Source organism: Pyrus communis, chromosome 1 (assembly GCF_963583255.1).
Source record: "Pyrus communis chromosome 1, drPyrComm1.1, whole genome shotgun sequence".
In the NCBI taxonomy this organism is placed as follows: domain Eukaryota; kingdom Viridiplantae; phylum Streptophyta; class Magnoliopsida; order Rosales; family Rosaceae; genus Pyrus; species Pyrus communis.
In genome coordinates this window covers 38,257,966-38,278,717 of record NC_084803.1, presented here as the reverse complement: position 1 = coordinate 38,278,717, position 20,752 = coordinate 38,257,966, and the positions used below count along the sequence as shown (strand labels likewise).

General features: G+C 37.4%; 3 protein-coding genes across 3 annotated transcripts; 2 read left to right on the top strand and 1 right to left on the bottom strand.

The window, feature by feature from the left end:
- Nucleotides 1-2,267: 2,267 nt before the first annotated feature.
- Nucleotides 2,268-4,290, top strand: LOC137717824 (phosphoribosylformylglycinamidine cyclo-ligase, chloroplastic/mitochondrial-like). The gene is made up of 7 exons (XM_068457349.1): nucleotides 2,268-2,595; nucleotides 2,701-2,789; nucleotides 2,913-3,014; nucleotides 3,095-3,160; nucleotides 3,336-3,508; nucleotides 3,711-3,816; nucleotides 3,967-4,290. The coding sequence occupies exons 1-7, from the start codon at nucleotides 2,268-2,270 to the stop codon at nucleotides 4,288-4,290; spliced, it is 1,188 nt and encodes a 395-aa protein (XP_068313450.1).
- A 1,247-nt stretch (nucleotides 4,291-5,537) lies between these two features.
- Nucleotides 5,538-8,003, top strand: LOC137708077 (phosphoribosylformylglycinamidine cyclo-ligase, chloroplastic/mitochondrial-like). Its single transcript, XM_068447066.1, has 8 exons — nucleotides 5,538-5,991; nucleotides 6,109-6,203; nucleotides 6,291-6,392; nucleotides 6,488-6,547; nucleotides 6,801-6,973; nucleotides 7,073-7,175; nucleotides 7,278-7,436; nucleotides 7,561-8,003. The coding sequence occupies exons 1-8, from the start codon at nucleotides 5,646-5,648 to the stop codon at nucleotides 7,729-7,731; spliced, it is 1,209 nt and encodes a 402-aa protein (XP_068303167.1). The 5' UTR covers nucleotides 5,538-5,645; the 3' UTR covers nucleotides 7,732-8,003.
- Nucleotides 8,004-8,331: 328 nt separating this feature from the next.
- On the bottom strand, nucleotides 8,332-18,009 carry LOC137708068 (uncharacterized). Its single transcript, XM_068447054.1, has 23 exons — nucleotides 17,826-18,009; nucleotides 17,665-17,734; nucleotides 16,893-17,426; nucleotides 16,350-16,573; nucleotides 16,083-16,148; nucleotides 15,853-15,987; nucleotides 15,299-15,417; nucleotides 14,910-15,215; nucleotides 14,252-14,339; nucleotides 14,071-14,176; nucleotides 13,870-13,977; nucleotides 12,984-13,147; nucleotides 12,727-12,847; nucleotides 12,378-12,602; nucleotides 12,101-12,291; nucleotides 11,130-11,297; nucleotides 10,933-11,038; nucleotides 10,603-10,740; nucleotides 9,873-10,034; nucleotides 9,582-9,782; nucleotides 8,961-9,155; nucleotides 8,802-8,873; nucleotides 8,332-8,706 (listed from the first exon to the last, which is right to left on the bottom strand). The coding sequence occupies exons 2-23, from the start codon at nucleotides 17,710-17,712 to the stop codon at nucleotides 8,554-8,556; spliced, it is 3,630 nt and encodes a 1,209-aa protein (XP_068303155.1). The 5' UTR covers nucleotides 17,713-17,734; nucleotides 17,826-18,009; the 3' UTR covers nucleotides 8,332-8,553.
- Nucleotides 18,010-20,752: the final 2,743 nt, after the last annotated feature.

Below are 20,752 nucleotides of genomic sequence, written 5' to 3'. Positions count from 1 at the left end.
GAATCGGACATCGTTTAGTCATATAAATGTATTAGTTTAGCCAATTTTACGGTTCTATGGTATTCCATTTCACTTATAAGTGAGAGATCTTAGGTTCGACCTCTGCCAAAAGGGAATTCGAATCAATTATTATGGCTAGCCTATTGTGAATATCGTGCCTATCAATTCAATCAGCTGTTTATCATGAACGTGTAACTTGGTACATACACTGTCGATTTATTTGATATATTTGGGTGACTTAACAATCTCTTATTTGAATGATATTTTGTACGGATGATCTTCAAATGAAGATTAAGAAATTGAACGATTCCCATTATGAAACTTCTATAGCAAAGATACTTGTGGGACCATGATTTACCCGGGCTAGAGTAAGGCGGATCGGAATACGCATACCTCAGAAGTCCGGTCATGAACTCAATAGCCTCCATTGCGGAGTTGACTAAACAGATATTCTCCGTTTATGAATTCAATGGTTTATGAAGTCCGGTCATGACCTCCTAACCTACTTAAGGTATGCATAAACTCATATCATCAATATCTGATTCTCATATATGTGTATTAAAACTTACCGCCGTTATGCGTAGGGCATTAGTGTAGCTTCGATTAGAATATCGCTTGTAAGAATATAATGGCCATTATTTTTGTAGCTTAAGATTTAGAGACTTTATTAATGGTTTTGCAAACTAATGGTTTAAATGTTTACATCTTATGGTTTGGCATTCTCTTCTAGAATGCCCAACTGCAGATTTCGAGAGTGTTGAAGGCAACCTGCCGGCGCATGAGGAAAGAGTTGTGGTGTTCCCCGGGATATTATTATCAACGTTATTATGAAGTGATGTTGGAGGCAGTTGATGCCGATGAGGTTAAATTTTACCAAGCACAAGTTGCAGTAGATTCCGTTGATGACAGAATGTGGTTGGAAGTGTTTTGTGTCATGGATGATGAACATTATTCTTTAAGACTATATCATCACCTAGGTAACCATACACTTATCCGATTTACACCATGTGGTTGCTTTGATCATTGTCATATTACGCGTTTAGGGCGAGGGCTGGTATGTTACGCCTGATTATGTATTAAAATTAGTATTGATCATCAATTATTTGTTTGAAACAGACAACTTTTTTGATGATCGACGCTTCAAACTCCAGAGGTCCGGATCTCTTCGTATATCTTTGTTCAGGTTTGCATCTTCTTCTTCTTTTATTTGGTAACAATTCTCATTTGCATTTTTAATGCGCAATGTTATGGTCTAATGTGCACAAGTGATTTCATCGGTCACAAGATTTTCATTGTTGAACCCTTGTGATGGATTATTCCCCCACTCTAAATTCTAAACGATTAAGAGGGAGCTTCAAACTTGGGTGTAGAAGGAGGATCGCCCTGCTCAAGCTTACTTGGTTGCATAGACGATGTCCACCTTTTTTCGTTTTCACCAAGTTAGGTCTAAGGTTGAATTTCAACTCATTCCTCATCTTAAATGATAAATGTAACTAATCGTAAATAATGAAATGTTCACATTCACTAAAGTTTAACCCTTGCGTAAACAATCATCAATCCAGGATTAAACTTGATAGTCAACGATGTGTAGGAGGTTACACGAGTGGAGATGGGAGTGATAGAGAGCATGTTTTTTTGTTGTATTTTATTTTTTAACTTTTCAATATTTATGTTTCTTTAGTAATAAAAAATGGTTTTGATTTTTGACTAATTTTAAATTTTTGGTGGGGCCAAAGGCTTGCCATGTCATTGTTTAATGAAGGACTTAATAACTAAACCAACGAAAGTATGATTTTAGGAACAAATCGTAACTTTAAGTATAAAAGTGAGACGAATAAAACTATAGGTATCAATGTGCCAATTTATAATATTTGAAAGTAGTAAAGTGAGAACTACCGTCTAATGTAATATTCTTTATTATTTAACCTAATGAGAGAAGTATCAGTCATAAAAGCATAAGGTAAGGGACAAAAAAGAATTGAGTATTTATTTAATTATATTTGTTTGGACGGTTGTTGTCAAATGTGCATAAAATATTACAAAAGAAATTGGATTTGCCGCATTTTTATTCGGACGAGCCCACCCGAAAATCGAAAAGTTAGTTTGTGTCGTGTCGGCGCCCCTACGGATGGGACTAGCGAGTCCAACTCAATTTAGTCACTTTAGGAGTGTATTATTAGCGTTTGTCATTCGTGTGATATCAGGAGAGTGCAACCTCTGCTCCCTCCGTCCCAGACAACCGTCGTCCTCCCTCTTACAAATTTACAATGGCTGCCAACGGCATGATCAGCGCCTCCCAAGCATCTTGGCTAAGATCCTCTTACTCTGGAGCCCATCTACGTAGACTGCCGCCATCGTCAGTTGGGTTTATCTCTCTGTCTTCATCATCATCATCATCAGCTGGTAAAATTTCGCAGAGCAGGCGCGTCTTTTCTCCGGAGCAGGAGGCCGCCGGAGGAGGAGGCCTGACGTACAAGGATGCTGGTGTAGATATAGATGCTGGAACGGCGCTTGTTGATAAAATTAAAGCCATGGCTCCTGAAATTGGATCCTTTGGGGTCATTGTCCACGATGAGATACTCGGCGGTAAGTATGATTAATCAATGTATATAATTAACTAATTAATTAATGTTTGATTTTTATTCGTATGCTGTTTGTAATTTTAATTGTATGGTGATGATGTTGAACAGATGATATATATATGCCTTGTTCACGGGACAGATGGCGTTGGAACTAAACTTAAGCTTGCATTTGAGACTGGAATTCATGATACCATTGGCATTGATTTGGTAATCGACCACCTGTTTCTAATATACATATTGTTTTCAATTGATAATTGCTTTTGCAATACCTCGACTATAATCATTATATCTTCGTTTGTTTGTTCCTTTGTTCGTCCGTTCGACTCTCAGGTTGCCATGAATGTCAATGATATCGTTACTTGTGGGGCGAAGCCATTATCTTTGCAGGATTACTTTGCTACAGGCCGCCTTGATGTTGACATCGCTGTTAAGGTACAGTTCACAGACAGTGTGTATGCCCACTAACTGCACTATCGCTTATTCCAAGTTTCTTCTTCTGCACTGTCGTTTAGGTTATACAAGGTATTCGCGATGGTTGCCAACAATCCGGCTGCAGCTGTAAACTGTCAGGCGGAGAGGTATTCGTAACTAACTAGTCTTTTTGAATCGCGTCATTAATTGCCTGTGACTCTGTGAGCTGGAGATTAAATCTTTCCGAACATGCAGAATAAATCTTAATGTTTGCAATCCTTAATTTATACAAACTTTTTTATAAGGTATACACGTCTTGCTGATAACTGCGGACGTTTTTAGACTGCAGAGATGCCGGGCCTTTACAAACACGGGGAGTATGACCTGGGTGGCTCTGCTGTTGGAGCTGTGAAAAAGGATTCGATCATTGATGGGAAAAACATTGTTCTCGGAGATGTCATCATTGGCCTGCCGTCCAGCGGCGTTCATTCCAATGGTTTCTCTCTTGTGAGAAGGTTGGTGCTTCAGCCTATTACAAATTTAAAAAAATTAAAATAAAAATTAACTTTCAGTTTTTGTTAGCTACGACACTATTGTAGTCTATGGCAAGTAGCTTGCAGTATGCGATTAAATTTTGTCTCGCTGGCCGGTCGGTTGACTCGCTGACTCATTACAAAATAGTCCTACCTTACTACTGTTGCATTCATATTGTTACAGGGTTCTGGCTGATGCTGGGGTTTCTCTCAAGGACCAACTGCCTGGTGGAGAAGGTATTACATTTGGCGAAGCTTTGATGGTCCCGACTGTGATATATGTTAAGCAGGTAGGGTCGACATCGATCAAACCCATTATTATACTATGCAGATACATGTTTGTGTTTAACTAAATAACTAGCTGCTGAAAATCAACGTGCAAGTGCTCCCATCATTGAACTCTTTGTTAACTTATTATTGCTTTGCACCAAAACATGCAGGTCCTTGACCTAATAAGCAAGGGAGGTGTGAAAGGAGTAGCTCATATCACAGGGGGTGGTTTCACAGAAAATATACGTCGAGTGTTCCCGAAAGGCCTAGGAGCGGACATTTATAAAGACTCATGGGAAGTCCCATGTATTTTCAAATGGATCCAGAAGGCCGGAAGAGTAGAAGAGGCTGAGATGAGACGGACTTTTAACCTGGGAATTGAAATGGTTCTTGTTGTGAGTCCGGAGGCATCCCAGAGGATACTTGAGGAGGATAGGAATGTTTACCGCATTGGTGAGGTTGTAAGCAGTCATGATGGGGTGGCTTATGTATAGTTGATTTGACGGAACCACAACTTTTCTTGTTCCAGTTTTTATTGTCACTTTGATAAAAGAAAAAAAAAGTCAACGTTAACGCGCTTTCTGTTTCTTTGATGGTAATATTTAATGTGCTTTCTGTTTAGTTTTACGCGTAGAAGATACATAGGAAAAATTAGGGATGTAGAAGAGTGGTGAAGGAGATGGTGATTGTTAAAAATAGGGCCAACTACGTTTTAGACTTTTTAGGTTTCAAGTAATTTTCAAAATTAGTCACAAACATTGCATCGATGGTTTGAAATCATTTCAATTCATGTCTTTTGTTTGTTTGTTTGATTGATTGATTGTCTAATCTTTTGGTAAATTGATGTCTTGACAAGCTAGAGATCTATTTATAATTTGATGTGGAAGCCACACTTACACTCGGACTAAGATGAAGAAGTAACTAAGCGACACGTACGCTTTCACAATTTTTAAAAAATTAAGGACTTGTCTGGTATCCTGTTTGAAAATTTTTACATTTTTCAGAACATTTCTTGAAAACAATTTTCTTTAAGACTCAAAAACTTGATTTAAAATTTTTAAATCTTACGACTTAAACTAGATAAAGAGATCTAAAAAGAGAGGGTCGCAGGAGAAGGAGAAAGAGGAGAGAGGAGGAAAGAAAGTAAGATATGATTGAAGGAAAGAGAAAGAAGAGAGAGGATCGGACGAGATAGAGAGGAAGAGGATTGAGAGAAAGAACCGAGAGAATGAAGACAGCAGATTGAAAGAGAGACGAGAAATGTAAAAAAAAGAGGAGAGAGAGAGAGAGAGAGATTTGGAGTGAGAGGGGAGGAGTGAGAGAAATGAAAAGATTGAATTTAAGTTTAAAAACTCTAAAAACTCATTTTTTATGGTTTAGAAAATAAAATATATTTTTGAGTTCAGTTTTTTAAAATAATCTTACGAAACAAGTTTTTAAGGCCTAAAACTTAAAAATTATTTTTGAATTTAAAAAGTTGTATTCAAGTAAAGTACCAAACAGATCCTAATATTGTATATAAAAAAAAAATTCAACTTTTAACACGTAAGTCAATTTTAAATGAAGCCCAAGACAAAGAAGTAAGGGAGACACAAATATGTGACGACCATACAGTTCCAAAATCCAATGTACTAGTTCTTCAAAAAAAAAATCCAATGTACTTACAAGGGCAAAAAGGTAAATAAGGCATAAGTCAAAAGCTGTTTCGTTGACGGGAGAATTAACAAAACAACAGCAACAACCCTAGGTGGAGCTTCAGCTCGCGTTTTATTCCCGCCACTCTCTCTTTTTGAGCTCCGTCGCTCTCGGCAGAAACTCAGCTATTCAGTGACTCATCTGTTCAGTTGCCATGGTCTCCTCCTTGATACCAAACACTCAGCTCTCTCGCTGCTTTCCCACTTCGCCCAGACCCTCCTTCTCCAACGCCAACCCCGCCCAAACCCAACTCTGCAGACTCTCACCCGGGTCTCACTCCGCTGCCTTCTCCCCCCTGTCCATGTCTTCCTCTGCCGAAACTTCCCGGAAAAGCCACGTGCTTTCAGCTTCAAAAAACGAGTCCGGAGAAAGTGGTAGCGGGAATGTCGGTCTGACGTATAAGGGCGCCGGTGTGGATATTGACGCCGGCGCGGAACTTGTTCAGCGAATTAAAAAAATGGCTCCTGGGATTGGAGGTTTTGGGGGTCTTTTCCCTTTCGGTACGAATATCATGCTAGCTGTTTGAATTTTTTAGTACTTGGGGTGATGAAATTTTTGTGCACTGTTTGTTTGAACTTTTGATTACTCGCGCTGATCAAGTTTTGTGGTGATTGCAGATGATAAATACCTTGTTGCCGGCACAGATGGCGTCGGGACGAAGCTTAAGCTTGCTTTCGATACTGGAATTCACGACACCATTGGTATTGATTTGGTAATGCTAATCTTGTTCGAATGAATTGTCATGTGGTACACAATGTGTCGTTGAAAACTGCTGCTCTAAATCAGTTTCGATTCTCAGGTTGCTATGAGTGTCAATGATATTGTTACTTCTGGTGCTAAGCCGTTATTTTTCCTTGATTACTATGCTACAAGCCGGCTCGATGTTGATCTTGCTGAAAAGGTAGAGCTCACAGTGCCTGAGTTTCTTGGGTTGTGTAAATACATATCACTAATTGAAGCTTACTCACGTTTTTTGTTTGTTTTACCTTTTTCTAGGTTGTAAAAGGTATTGTCGATGGTTGCAAACAATCTGACTGTGTTCTTTTAGGTGGAGAGGTATGCTAAATAATCAATTCTTGTGTTAATATGTATATCAAGCATTTTTTTGCAGTTAATTTGAATGAATAGCATTTTACTTTCACGCTCGCTTTATTAATACTTTGACAAGGTATGGATCCCTGAATTGCATATGCCGAGCATGTCTTCTTGCGGTTAATTAGTATATATATGGTGTTTGTGCTTATATTTGGTACACTTGTTATACATATTTTGGCTAAGGGAGGGCTCACTGAATTGCATATATTTTCAGACTGCAGAGATGCCAGATTTTTACGCAGATGGTGAGTATGACCTCAGTGGTTTTGCTGTTGGAAGTGTGAAAAAAGATGCAGTGGTTGATGGGAAAAACATTGTGGCTGGAGATGTGCTCATTGGCTTACCCTCCAGTGGGGTTCATTCTAATGGTTTCTCTCTCGTGAGAAGGTTGGTGCTGCTCAAACAACATTAGTGTGTAGTGGTTTTCATATACTAAATGTAACGGAAGCAATCAACCTCAAGAATTTTTCTGGTATATCTTTACAGGGTTCTGGCTCACAGTGGTCTTTCTCTGAAGGATCAGCTGCATGGGGAAGATATTACGTTAGGTGAAGCTTTAATGGCCCCAACTGTGATATACGTTAAGCAGGTGAATGCTAACCCGCTTCCAATTCTTTTGCATTTGTGCTTGTCTGGTGTTTTGCTAGTTGCTGAAAACGCTCTCCTCTTTTTTTCCATGCACCAATAACAGGTTCTTGACATAATCAGCAAGGGAGGTGTAAAGGGGATAGCCCACATCACAGGGGGTGGTTTCACGGACAATATACCTCGAGTATTTCCGAAGGGCCTAGGTGCTGTCATCTATAATGGTTCTTGGGAAGTCCCAGCTGTTTTCAAATGGATCCAAGAGGTATAAATATATTACATCCAGCAACCAATTTTGGAATTCTAATTTTTGTTAGATATATCGCTTTGAGCTGGCATCTTGAAACTACGTAATCTAGTTTTCTGACTGTCCTTATTTCTAACCCTAGGCCGGAAGAATAGAAGAGGCTGAAATGTTGCGAACGTTTAACATGGGTGTTGGGATGGTTCTTGTTGTGAGTCGAGAGGCAGCCCATAGAATACTTGAGGATGCAAATGGAGCTAATAAAGCTTACCGCATTGGTGAGGTTGTACGTGGTGAAGGAGTTAGTTATAGTTGAAATGAGATACGAGGTAATGTATGCTCTTTTGAGCCTATTTGACGAAGTGAGATGCAAGGTAATGTAAGTGCGGCTTGGATTTTGCAGTTTATGTATCTTGAGTCTTGACGTTCACAAGTTAAATGGGATTTGTCAGAGTTGTCATGAAAGCTTGAGTTCATTAAGGATGGGAGGGCTCTGTTTAAGTTATCAAGTCCGTTCTCTAATCCGTTTCTAATACGTGCTTAAACTATAATCGCTTTCACCGCTAATGATCCAATTTTGATTCTGAATCTTCTGTTCAATGTACAAAAAGTACCTCATCCGCGCTGATATGCCTTTGCGTTTTTCGTGTTGGTGTGCATGGAAACGGTGGTTGTACAGAAAAAAGGTCCTGAACCTGTTTTGGTCGATGCTCGCAAGCCAACCGATGAGCACCATTTACAGGGATTTGCTTGCTTGTAAGATTAACGACTTGCTCATTTCACAAGGATTTTACCGATCAGATTTCTAAGATTCAACTTGATTTTAACACACTAAAATTCCGTCAGGGAGTGCAGACGGCCAAAAGAGGAAGGTCAAAATCGGTATCGTAACTTCTAAGAACAAACTCAGAAATAGTTGGATAAAATCGTGAAAAGGAAATCTATTAAGCCAATATTTGGTCAATACAAAAATTGTTTATCAATCCTATATTTTCGAGCAAAAACATGTGAAACATTGAGTTCTCTTGTGACTCGAGAGCAGCCGAGTTGCTTGCTCCCTCTACAAAAATAAGCAGCACCCGGCTTATACATGTCGATACAAAAAGGCAATCTGTCTCCCCACCTCATACACTTGCACCTAAAAATAGTAGGTATTGTCCTTCGGATTGGCAGCATCCTTGCAAAGAATAGACCGGACTTCCATTATGGATCTAGGAGGCTGCACGTCCTTCTCCTGCAGTGTGTTCCCCAACAGCTGCTGCATCTGTGATGCAAATGTATCATCCAGAATCTGCAAATACGAAAAAGGTTGCACATTAGAAAGGAAACAACCATACCAAGAAGAAAAAGAGGCAACGAGGTTGGAAGGTTTCAACCACTACTTACAGAGACAGCAATGCGAGAACCCTTATACCACGACTTATTTTCTTTTCGGTTCTCTAAGAAACTCAGAACATCCTGCGACAGAAAAAGAGCCGACATTAGATGAGCAAAAGCATCAGCACAGAGCCCTGAATTCTTGAAATGCTAGATTGAAGAATTTACCTGTCCCATTCGGTCCCAATAACCTCGACAAATTGCAATGAAGACGTGAGTCCCAAACACAGTATGCAGGTGAGTAACTGTGGTTGCCAGCTGGTCTTTCAGAAGCTGCATTCTACTTCTCACATCAGATTCTACCACGGTTTCTTTTGAATCTTGCAGAATCTTCTTCAGTTTTGTAGCACTCTGCAACTTTGACTGCAATAAACATGAAAATCAGTGACACTTGACAAAAATCACTACTTAATAATTTTAAGCATCCACACAGGTAGTGAATGGAAGCAGATAGTGGTTGCTTACTGCAAACATGTGCAGAAGCCTAGCAGTTCTTTTTATATGTCAAGTAATTCAGATCGTTACACGAATATACCAGTAATTCAGATCTTTATACACCAGAACATGTATTAATACACGCTTTAATTATTCTTCGATGGACAAATTAGGCATTTTGTACATTATGACAGATTGGCAATTAACATGTTTAACCTTTACATCCATCTTATCTATACTTAGATCATCTCCCGAGCCATTTTCTTTTTCTTTTAACATATACTCATTAATTTTGTAACACTATCACACAACAACTAATTCAAACAGAAAGGTGCAAACCACAATGATACTCACATTCTCTGCAAGTTTTTCAACAACTGCATGTATGTAATTTTTGAACTTGGCTCTCAACATTACAGTGACTTCACTGAGACGCTCTCCAGGAACTGTGTTCCCACCATCCGGAATGCAGGAACCCCATGATTTGAACTGAACTTCAATTTGGGGACGAAGGACATCAAGCATTCTCTTCAACGAATTCAACAGAATTCCCAACTGAAATGCAATCATCAATTTTTAGTTTTATTTTTTAAAACATTGAATACACACTTGAAGATAACCCCAAAGTTCTAATAGTCAACTAACCTCTTCAGGGACTGTATAGGCGCTCACAGACCTTTTGGCAAGCTTCTGAACATACTTGAGGCCAAATTTCTTTGGGGCCAAATTTTCCTTTAATGGTGACAGGATGTCTGCATACTGCTTGTCTAGAGATTCTATGATTGCCTTCTCGACATCAGCAATAGCCTTTGTATTGAAACGTACTTGGAATTACCAAACAAGCTTAATATATGTATATTTATTTCTATTTCTAATATGATAACGTCATAACGCACAAGGACAATTTTCTGGATTCAAATTCTAATGTGGAATATAAGGACAAAAATGATGCATAAAGAGAGATTCACTCTGAACTAAGCAAGCCAAGAAAATAAGAAGCCATAACCGGATGACAAGAAACTCAATTTGTAAACCTCCAAAAAACCAAAAATAAAATAAAAATTATAAAATAAGGAAACGATTATTTTTTATAAACTGGATACAAAAATATGTGGATGAACAAGACTGTTATAACACTAAATGTCATATTCCTTAAGCAAAACAAATAGCTCTGTATTCTATTCTTTAACCATCATGTTTAAAGTATGAAAAAGATTAATTAATTAAGCAAATGAATGAAGAAGGTGGATCCCACATTCATGGATGTGGTACATATGTGTAAGTCCAACAATAAATTGTTGGATAAGTTCAAAATGAACGATGGTGATGAGAAAAACCAAAGTAGACCAAAGACGACATGAGGAATCCAACTTACATTCTCCAGAATGCAGGCATATTCAGGCCATCTGGAAATGATGATCTCATAGTCACTCAAAGTTGCTTTCAGACGATCATACATTTCATCCACAAAAGGAGTCGTCGAATGCTGTGTCCTAACTCCTGACCATTTTACCTACAAGTGTATAATCTTTAGATACCTTATTGAACGTACACCAGTTTATATGAGTGAGGATATCTTTAGAAGCATCGTTTAGCATAGCCCTCCAAAGATGCAGGTATAAAATTGTTGATAAACCACCACAAAAAGAGTACCGACTCATTTGAGATAAATTTCATACACAATAACACTTAATAACATAAGTACCTTGTCTAATTTGCATGCTTCGAGCAAAGATCCACGCTTATTTTGAATCCACAGCATAATATAGAGGTGGAACAATTCTTTTGCATCAACGCCAGCTTTAATATGACTGAGATAACAAAGAAAATGAATTAGGACAATGCAAACCAAATAATATAATTAAGTGTTAACAATAGTAGTAGTAACAAAATTAACATTACCCGATGTTCCAACTGGAAAGGTCTCTTTGGAAATCTGATGTGGCTATAACAAGGTCTCCTACAGGGGATGAAGGACCCGTTGGGGGGCAAGCAATGAGGAAAGCACGCAATCTACTGCATAGGTCTGTGCTGTAAATTGATGCTGACAGATGTGGGAGGTCTACAAAACTGTGCAATGAAAAATAAAGCATCAGAATTATATCTGTCCAACATCAAACAGCCAAACAAACCACTGCACTGGTTTGAGTAAACAATACAGCTTTTCTATATTTTCACAATCACAAAGAAAGTCAAATTAATATCTTAACTATGATCAGCCATGTCGTAAGAAATATTAAACAAACTAAAGCATATATTAAAATGTTAACAAAGACTTAAATCAGTGGTTTTTGCATCTCAAAATGTGAGGAAAATGACTAATAAAACTCTTCTTAATAATATGGAGATTTAGTTGACACTATTCATACTAAATATAAAATATCAAAAGGGTAATTTCTAGTTTTCCTTTCACCTAGGGCCTAAATTTTCAAGGGGCATCCTCTCACATTCCATAGCAAGATCCATTGACCAGAGATAGGGGAAGTGTATCTATTTTGAGCTATTCAGTTAAACCAATGGATCATTAGTGTACAGCAGATAGCATAAGAATTTCACCTCAGAGCACCTATGCACATGAAATAATTATTTTTGCTAAAGATAGTGTGATAGGAACAGGATCATATATACATAAGACGTCAGACCTCAACACAAGATTCAGCACCATATGTCAAAATATCAATTGGCGTAGGTTTTCAATAATGTAACCACAAGTGATAGCTTTTTATCATCATTTCATTTCATAACAATAAAACAAGCAAACTGTTTACAAATACTAGATAGTGCCTCTAATGGACAAATATTTTGCCCAAAAAAAAAAAAAAAAAATGAAATCAGATTTGAGAGAGTATCACTTGACGGTTTCACCTGTGTACCTGGGGAGTATATGCTGATTATGGATCTCAATATCAGTGTGGATTTCATTCCTAATGTTAAGGCACAAAGATTTCATTTTCTGGTAAGCAGTCGCCATACTCAAACTATCAAGCAATATACCATCGCTATTGCTAGTAATATATTCATCTGTCTCAGCTAAGTGCCTCCGTGATCTCTTTCTCGCAGCAACCTGGCCAGTCACTTAAAACAATTAGAGAAAAGAACAGATATATCACCCACGCAAATCATTGTTAAATAAAGGGAAATTTCTCAAACCTGGAAATGGTGGCATAAAGCAGTCTGCGCCTCGGGAGACAAGATATCATGAAGAAGCGTGTAAAGTTTGACAGCAGGCTCCAATGCAGGTGCAGCATGCCCAGTCGCAGGTCGAAAGACCTCCATAATTCCTGAAAGTGATGACTCATCCAAGGACTTGTAATTCTCGAAAGCTAGAGCAAGACTTTGTTGAATCTGATCCTTAGTTTCTCCTAAGATTCGGTTCTGTGAAAACAAAAGTATTAGACATTTTGTTATGATAGAAATGACAAGAAAGTAAAATGCAATAAGCAAAAAGCATGCCACAACATAAAAGTTAATATCAAAAGCAACAATGATTCAAGAATACCTCTTGGTGACTCAGCGTGCTCTTGTTATGGCCTTTCATCAAAACAGGCCTTAGCAAATCGTACACCAAGTTGAGGCAATCAGCTGTTGGTGTAGCTACATCCATAACATAAGAGAGATACCTAATCAAGATGTTCATATTAGAAGCAAGACTCGGATATGGAATCAGTGAACAAAAAGAAGCAGCTTATAACAATCATTCACATGGGCATATCATTTTAACAGAAACAAGCTATCAATCCAACAACATTCCATTACCTCAGCTTGGTGTATACATCAGAAACACCATAATATGTTGCAAACTCAGTTAAAAGCCATTTCCATGGACCCTGCACCACTAGATTCCTTTGTTGAAAATGCTGAACCTTCATAGCAGCTTCTAAAACAAGGTCATATGCAACTGTTTCTGCAACAGAGCCACACTGAACCACAAAAGCAAAACCAATATCACAAAAGGCATTTTGCAATACATCGTATATAATGGAAGTATCCATGTTCCCACATTCAGCTAATGGATTAATAATCATTCTTTGTACGATATTAAAGTCCAAATTATAAATAATAATAAAATAAATAACTATATACTTTCTTCCCTTTTCTTGTTTTTTTTTTTTTTTTTTTTTTTTTCCTTATCCTTTTTTGGCCCAGGACTGGAACATGGTGGCTAATATACATTGCTGAGGAATAATACGAGAAATCACTCAAGAAAAGATTCAAATCTTATCATTCCTTCATCTTTAGAAGATTACAGCACAATATTTAATGAGGGTATACATTATTGTGCTATTGGAAGAAACCCTTGAGCTAAATACTGTTATACACCAGTTAAAACTAAAATTGAAGAGATTCTCTTCTAAGGTCCTGTCAGTCATACCAAATATATACTATATATCTATGGATCCTAACACCTGATAACAAAAAGCAATCAGACGATCATTTCTACATCCACTTCTTGAACCCGTCAAGATACAAGTGTGTAGTTAACCTTGTACGACAATTAAACTAAGATTTTTTTTTTTTCTTAAGGATTACCATTGTATTAGATTACAAAAAAAACTAATTCATAAATGAAACAACAAATGGAGAAACTCTTTATAAACAAGGCTAATATATCTTTAAGGATACTAAAGTAACAAATAAACACCTTGGGATTGTCATCTGAACTTGTTGAATAATATGTAGATAGCTGCATCTTTCCCACAGGTTCATGTTCTGGTTCACGATAGACAGAGAACCAGCGTTGCTTGTCAGCCTGCAATCAACAATAAAATTAGCCTTTCTGCCAGAACCATTATAGCTTTTATTTATCCTAAAGCTACCACCCTAAGGATTAAGAAGGCATTACTGGGTCATCAACAACTGTTGCCACTTGAACAATGACTCTACCAAAATGCTTTCCCTTCGAATCAAAGACTTCAACTATTAGATCATCTCCCAAACTATCTGGAAAGCTGTAAGAGGTGTCAGTACCTTTCTCAACATTCTCAAGCAGATATTGCTTAGTAAAAAAGAACAAGAGAGCATACAAGACATGAGTTTCACCGGATCCAGGTTGCATCTTGACAGCATCTTCTTCAGTTGAACTTTTCAGTCTTAACAAACAAGAGTACGTTTCTGATGCCAGTTAAAAGTGAAGGTTAACATTCCAGTAATTCATGAAAGACATTTGGAAAGAATTATGTTATATACACTACAAAGTACAAACACAGCAGACTATCAGAAAACTGTAGCATGCAAAAAAGAAACAAAATGAGGCACCCTTATAAGTGGCCATAAGTTACGGATACAAGAAATGCTAGTCACAGTTTAAAAGTAAACACTTACAAACTAAATCTATGATTTAATGACAGAATAAGCACATAAACCTTCAAGGCTTTAAGATAGTCTCGATATACAGATTAGAGTACACCAATTGTCAGGAAGCACTAGGGCATGGAGTTTCATTGCATATTTCTATATCTATATCTATGGGTTTCCCTCATCTAAGTTGTACGAAAGGTTGCACACTATCAATTATACTCCTGAAGACAATAGATCTTTCCCTGTGAAGTGGGATATCGAGATTATTGTAAAAGATGGTGCAGGTTGAATGAACGAAATTTTATCATCAATCCTTGTGGTACAAGGGGCATTTCAAAATAAAATGTAGAGAGAGAGAGAGAGTTGAATTTTCCATGCTCATACCATGCACAACTTCATATGAGGACGAACTGTCACGTAGACTTGTTACACCAGTTTTCAAAAGTCCAGACACCTGTTTTATATACTGAGTACCAGCATGCACATATGCCAAGCTTTGACGTGAAAAAGAACCATTTGCAGGTACCCGAGGTGCAACTCGAATCTTTCGAAGGGCTTGCCATCCAGAGGCAAGTGTAGACTGGAAGCTGGAGAGATGATAACGAATGGATTCCAGTTTGATTACTGGTGGCCTTATAGACGAAATACTGCACCCGGTAGGTGGGTCCAGGCCCATTTTAATTCTGCGCACTGTACAATGAAAAAGAATTCAGAATGATCTCATAACCACGCACTTGAATAGTAAGAATTTAAAAACAGGCGTTAGATGCTACCTTGCACTTTCATTTTGCCAACAACTTTCTTTGGTTTTGGAGCAGCTTTCTCACTTGCAAGCTCTGAAGTCTGCTTTGCCAACAGTTCTTCCTCTGATTGTAAAAGCACTTGTCGTAAACTACAGTTTGACAGCAAGGTTTTAATGAGATGGAGTGTCAATGGTGGAAAAGATAAAAGTAAAGAAGTTTTTCACATCATTCACTGTACTAGTTTAAGCTTTCAACACTAAATATTTTACTAATTGCCTGATCAGAAACAATGTCAACATCACTGAACTCCCATAAGGTTCAAACTTTTTTTCTCAAAACCCATCGTAACCTAATTCACTTCTGGCTTAGTCAAACCATAAACTCAATTATATTAATTTGCTATGTTGCATAACTTTTTTTAGAATATGAATCCATGTGAGGATTTGAACACAAAACTGGCAACAGACACGTAATTATACAGGGTCTAATAAGAATGCCATGAAAAGCCGTCTAAATTAAGTTTAAGATAGGAGAATAAGGTGATAAAGAGAATGGGAATAAGGTGATAAAGAGAATGGACTCACCTAAATGCATCTCGTAGAAGAGCACATTCATTTTCCAAGAACATGGGAGCTTCCATGCATTCCATTGCCCAAGCATGAAGGCACAAACGCACACATGCATCATATGCAATGACACCATGCCATGGCCCTAGAGCACTGATATTGGTTTATGGCACATAAAGTCAATACATTTTAGATGACAGAAACAAAGGTTAAACCTAAAAAACAATTATGGCATTGGTTAGAGATACCTTGCATAATATGTTGGGAGCCGAGCTGGGCATGATGGCGCAGCAGCTTCGGAACTAGTTGTAGTTCTGTGAACAGAGATTGACATAAGTTGGTCCAGTTACCGAAACTAAAACATACTTATGTGACAAACTGTATGACTGAGAAATGTAAAATAGCAGCATGCTTCAAGTACTTAAGTTTGTGAAACAAAAAGTTTCATGTTTCTTTCCAACATAAGCACAGATGCATGCCATTGTTTCCAAATAGGACTGCAGTAATATGCATACCTTGCAAACTGTTCAAGATTCCCATTTCCAGTAACAACATCCTGCTTTTTACCAGGGGTTGTTTTGAATTCAGATGGAGAAGTAGCATGCGGTGTCCTATGCACTCTAGTAGGACTTTTCTCATCATCTTGTCTAATTTCCTGAGTTGCACCACTAAAGGGTGGTGCACTGGGAACATCGTCATCAGGAAAATTTTTACTCTGCAGGTTTGTGGAATGCAAATTCTGCAAAATGGACAGGTTCAGAAAGAGAATCAGTGCGGTAGTACACCATTTAGATACCTTGAAAATTATTATGCTGCAATGCTGGTCTGTTAGATAGAGAGTCCCTCGATACATAAATAAAACTTTTGCCTTACCAATTTTAGCTTTACCAACTCTTTTTAGTAGGGGTGAATAAAAGGAAATGTTATCCAACAGTTATTAACTAACAATGATTTAGTCAGCATAACTTTAGAATCTCAAGTAGGAGTGTAAGTGATAGCATGCTGTCTTGGATGTCAAACAACAATCCAGATACAATTAAAGATATAAATTCACAAACCTTTTCAGCAGCACTTTCCAAGTTCCTACGTGAAGTAGAAAACTCTGAGCTTGCAGCTGAATCAGATGACTCGTCCTCCATATAACCATTCTGCGCAACTGGATACTTCCTCGCTCCCCTCACCAATCTCTCTGCCACAGGTTTCTGTCTCCCCACAACAGTGTCCATCGAGGAACTGACATCTGAGTAAGTATAATCACTGCCATAATTGGTCTGCCCTTGCGACGGCTTCCCATACCTATGAGCAGCAGCACTGGGAACCCTATCATCTTGCGGTGACGAATCCAGCGAGTACCTGCCTCCATAAACTCCATCTTCTGAATCAGTGGTTCTGTCATTATCAGAAGCAGACCCACTCTCATCCCCATCGGCTGGAATTGTCCGAACCGGTATGGCATTGGAGGGCAAGTGTCCACTTCTAAATTTAGACGGAGGGGGGAGTCCAAACCCCCTGCCGCCACTACCATTGCGAATGTGCATAATCGGATCAATCCTGGGCCGCAAATTAGAACCCGAAAATGGAACTTCCTCCTTCTGATAAAGCAACACAACCCATAAATCCAAATTTCAGAATTCAGAACAAAATTTTCTGACTTTGAAGCGCACATGCAAAATTAACACAAACCCAGATCCTAAATTCCCAAACACACTAGAACAAGAAGCAGCATTCACTCAAACAACAGTATAAATCAAACTCTACTTTATTATTTATTTATTTTTACTTAAAAAAAAAAAAAAAAAAGGAAAGAGAGTATGATTTATCCTCACAAACCTCTCTAACCCAACGAAGGGCGCTCCTATCAAGTCCTTCAGTGAACATCTCTTCTGGATTCTTCCCTTACCTGATTCAAAACCCACAAACCAAAAATTTAAAAATAAAAAAAAATCAACTTTTTTTCTCCAGAATCTTCCCACCACCCACAAACAACTTACATATGGCAATGCAGAAAACCCAAATGAGAGAGAGGGATTTCAGAGAAGAAGTAGTAAAATCAGCGAGATTTTGGAAGAGAAAAGTGCTTCTGCGAAAAGCTATTTCAGAAGACGTGCTTGTTTAATGATCTCTGTTTCTTCTGGGTGTGGAAATCTGCCACTCACACTGTGAACTATATTCTGACTTCTTTCTTTCTATTTTCTTTTCTTAATTAATTTAGGATTTCGTCTTTTGCTTTCCTTTTCTTTGTTATAGATTTTCAAAAATCCCAACGAATCTCGTACGCGGTCGAATAGGCAAGAATATTTTGGATTTGGAAGCCAAAACGGCGACGTAGAAGGAAATAAATTGGATTGTGTAATTAATTAATCTTCATCAAAAAAGGTTATTTATTAAATTAATTAAAAGTTCTAACGTTAGATTATTAATGGAAAATAAAATGCTTTTCCGACGTAGCCGTCAACAAGTAACGGGTAGTCGACGTGGCAGAGCGGAGCCCGGAGCTTTTGTTTTTTAGCTTTTTTTTAATTATTTATATCAGCCGAAAAAAATAATAATAATGTTCCTAAATTCCGAACGTTGTAATGGGAACACGCTTTTTTGGTCTAATTTCGGGATCAGGATCCTCTCTTAATTTAAGGATGAGGATCCTTATGATCATGGGATATGTATCGTTGGATGAAAATTCAACGATTATAATTATTATAACTTTAAAAAAATCATATTATTTGTAACCGTTAAATTTTCATCAAACGATCCACATTCCTTAATCATGAGAATCCGCATCGGAGAGGATGGTGGTCCTAATTTCGCGCTAAACCAGATTTTCCACTCACATGGATTGGTTCTGCAGTGGGGTCCCACATGCCATACTTTTCTTCTTTTGTAATTTTCTTTTCAATTTTGTTATTATCGAGAAGGGAACTATTCGGAACTATTACAAATGAAGAGGATTGGAAGTTTAGAACGTAGGGCACATAGGTAGAATTTAATACGGTATTTCGTAGGATATTAGACTGCATGCAAATCTTTTGTAATTTATTGGCAATGAAAAATACCTATTTTTTAGGTGAAATCAATTTTTCTAAGTGTTAAATTACAATTCGACTAGCCTTTATGCACGCACGAGAAGATATTTTTTGAATCACGGCATGCTACGTGCGGCTTACACGTTTTAAATGAATAATATTAGACCATGCGAGAAGAAATCTCTCATAAATCAATCAAAGTAGCTGAATCAAGATAATAAAATTAGTCTTTCAATTTTGATCCATATTCGATTGAATTTACATTAAGAATAAAGGAAATAATATTTAATAAAAAGCTGATTGAATCACATTATTACTAGGTACTAATTATAAATAATAATAAAAAAACACTGTACAGAAAAAAGTTACTTATTAAAAACATTGTTTATATGATGAAAATACCCTTACCACATTTGATGTATTATTTTGAACTGTTTTTGAAGTTTTTTGTTTGAATGGCATTTCTATCCACTTATTTTTTATGAAGCTTGTGATCCCAAAAACCACTGTTCAAAAGCCCTACTGGTTTTATATATAGAAGATATGCATGACAAGAGATTTTTGTGATTTTAATTTTTTTTTTTTATACATACATTGTGATTGTGATTTTGCGGCATGCAGCTAAACAAAAATTATGTTAATTGTAGCGGAAATAGGCTTAGTCAAGTTAACTGTAACAACATAAATAAGTTAGTGGTATAGTGAAATCAAACATTCTTATAGCCCTCCTCACATCGACAGTCTCCCACCTTTTTTCCTCCTTCCCTCGAACCCAATTAACTATATTTTTTTTCTGTCAAACGATAGATTTGTTGGATTAGATGTTAAATTAGAGAGTCGAATGAGTTCGAACCACACTATGAAGGCAAGACTTATCTCCACCACTGTAATAGATGATCACTTGCTATCATTTATGTAATTATGTTTGAATCTTTCTCTTTATCATTTAGATCAATTTCATATAGAATACCTCTTGACATTAAAAAACTTATAACACTGAATTTGTAACTTTATTAAATTACTTTAGTGTATGTAACTGTAATTTACAGAAAAGCAGATGACCGACTTCGCTTGGCTTGTTTTGGGTCAACCGTTAAGTCATTGGTGGGGTCTGGGCACTTTAATTTGAAACAAAAAATTATACAACTTGAGATTGGAATTGACCAACCCAGTGCTTAATGACTAAATCTACTAGATTAGTGGTGGTTTAGTGCCTTAACCCTTAAGCTATTTCTGCATGGGGTGGGAGCCACCGGCCACATGCTACTCACACTGCCAACCAAACACCCTCAAAAACTTTTAGTTCCTCTCTGTCCTTTTTGTCTGACATTGTACGCATATGAGCTGTACACTTATAGAAGCCTAACTCTAAAACTCACTCTCCTACCAAATATTTCGCAATTTTCCTTGTACTCAAATATAAAAACGGGTACGGGCGATATGAAACAACGTCAACAAGTTTGGAAGAAATATTATCGTGCGCATGAGCCGTGACACAACAGTAAATCGTAGCTATATTCCTCTCAATCTACTTTTCGAATCACATGAGGCAGCAACATAATTTTAGCTCTCAAGTCAAACAGTATGTCAAATTAGTATCAGGGTCTCCAAAAAATGGATATGTTTGAATTTGCGGAAATTTGAACTCAAGTGGGAAGTTTCAAACACTCACTTGCTTTCCACTAGATTGACTCCTTAGAGATTATGCGTATATGTATTTTGGATTAACTTGACAATTATCTTTGGTGATACACAGAAGCTAAACACATAAAATGAATAGTAGGAAGGACTTTTTGGTTCTAGTTCGTCAAGGAAAAGATTTATCTCATATATGAATCATTTTCCAAATCTTATATCTTTGATTATATTGGATACCATATTGATGTAGCATCTTTAAA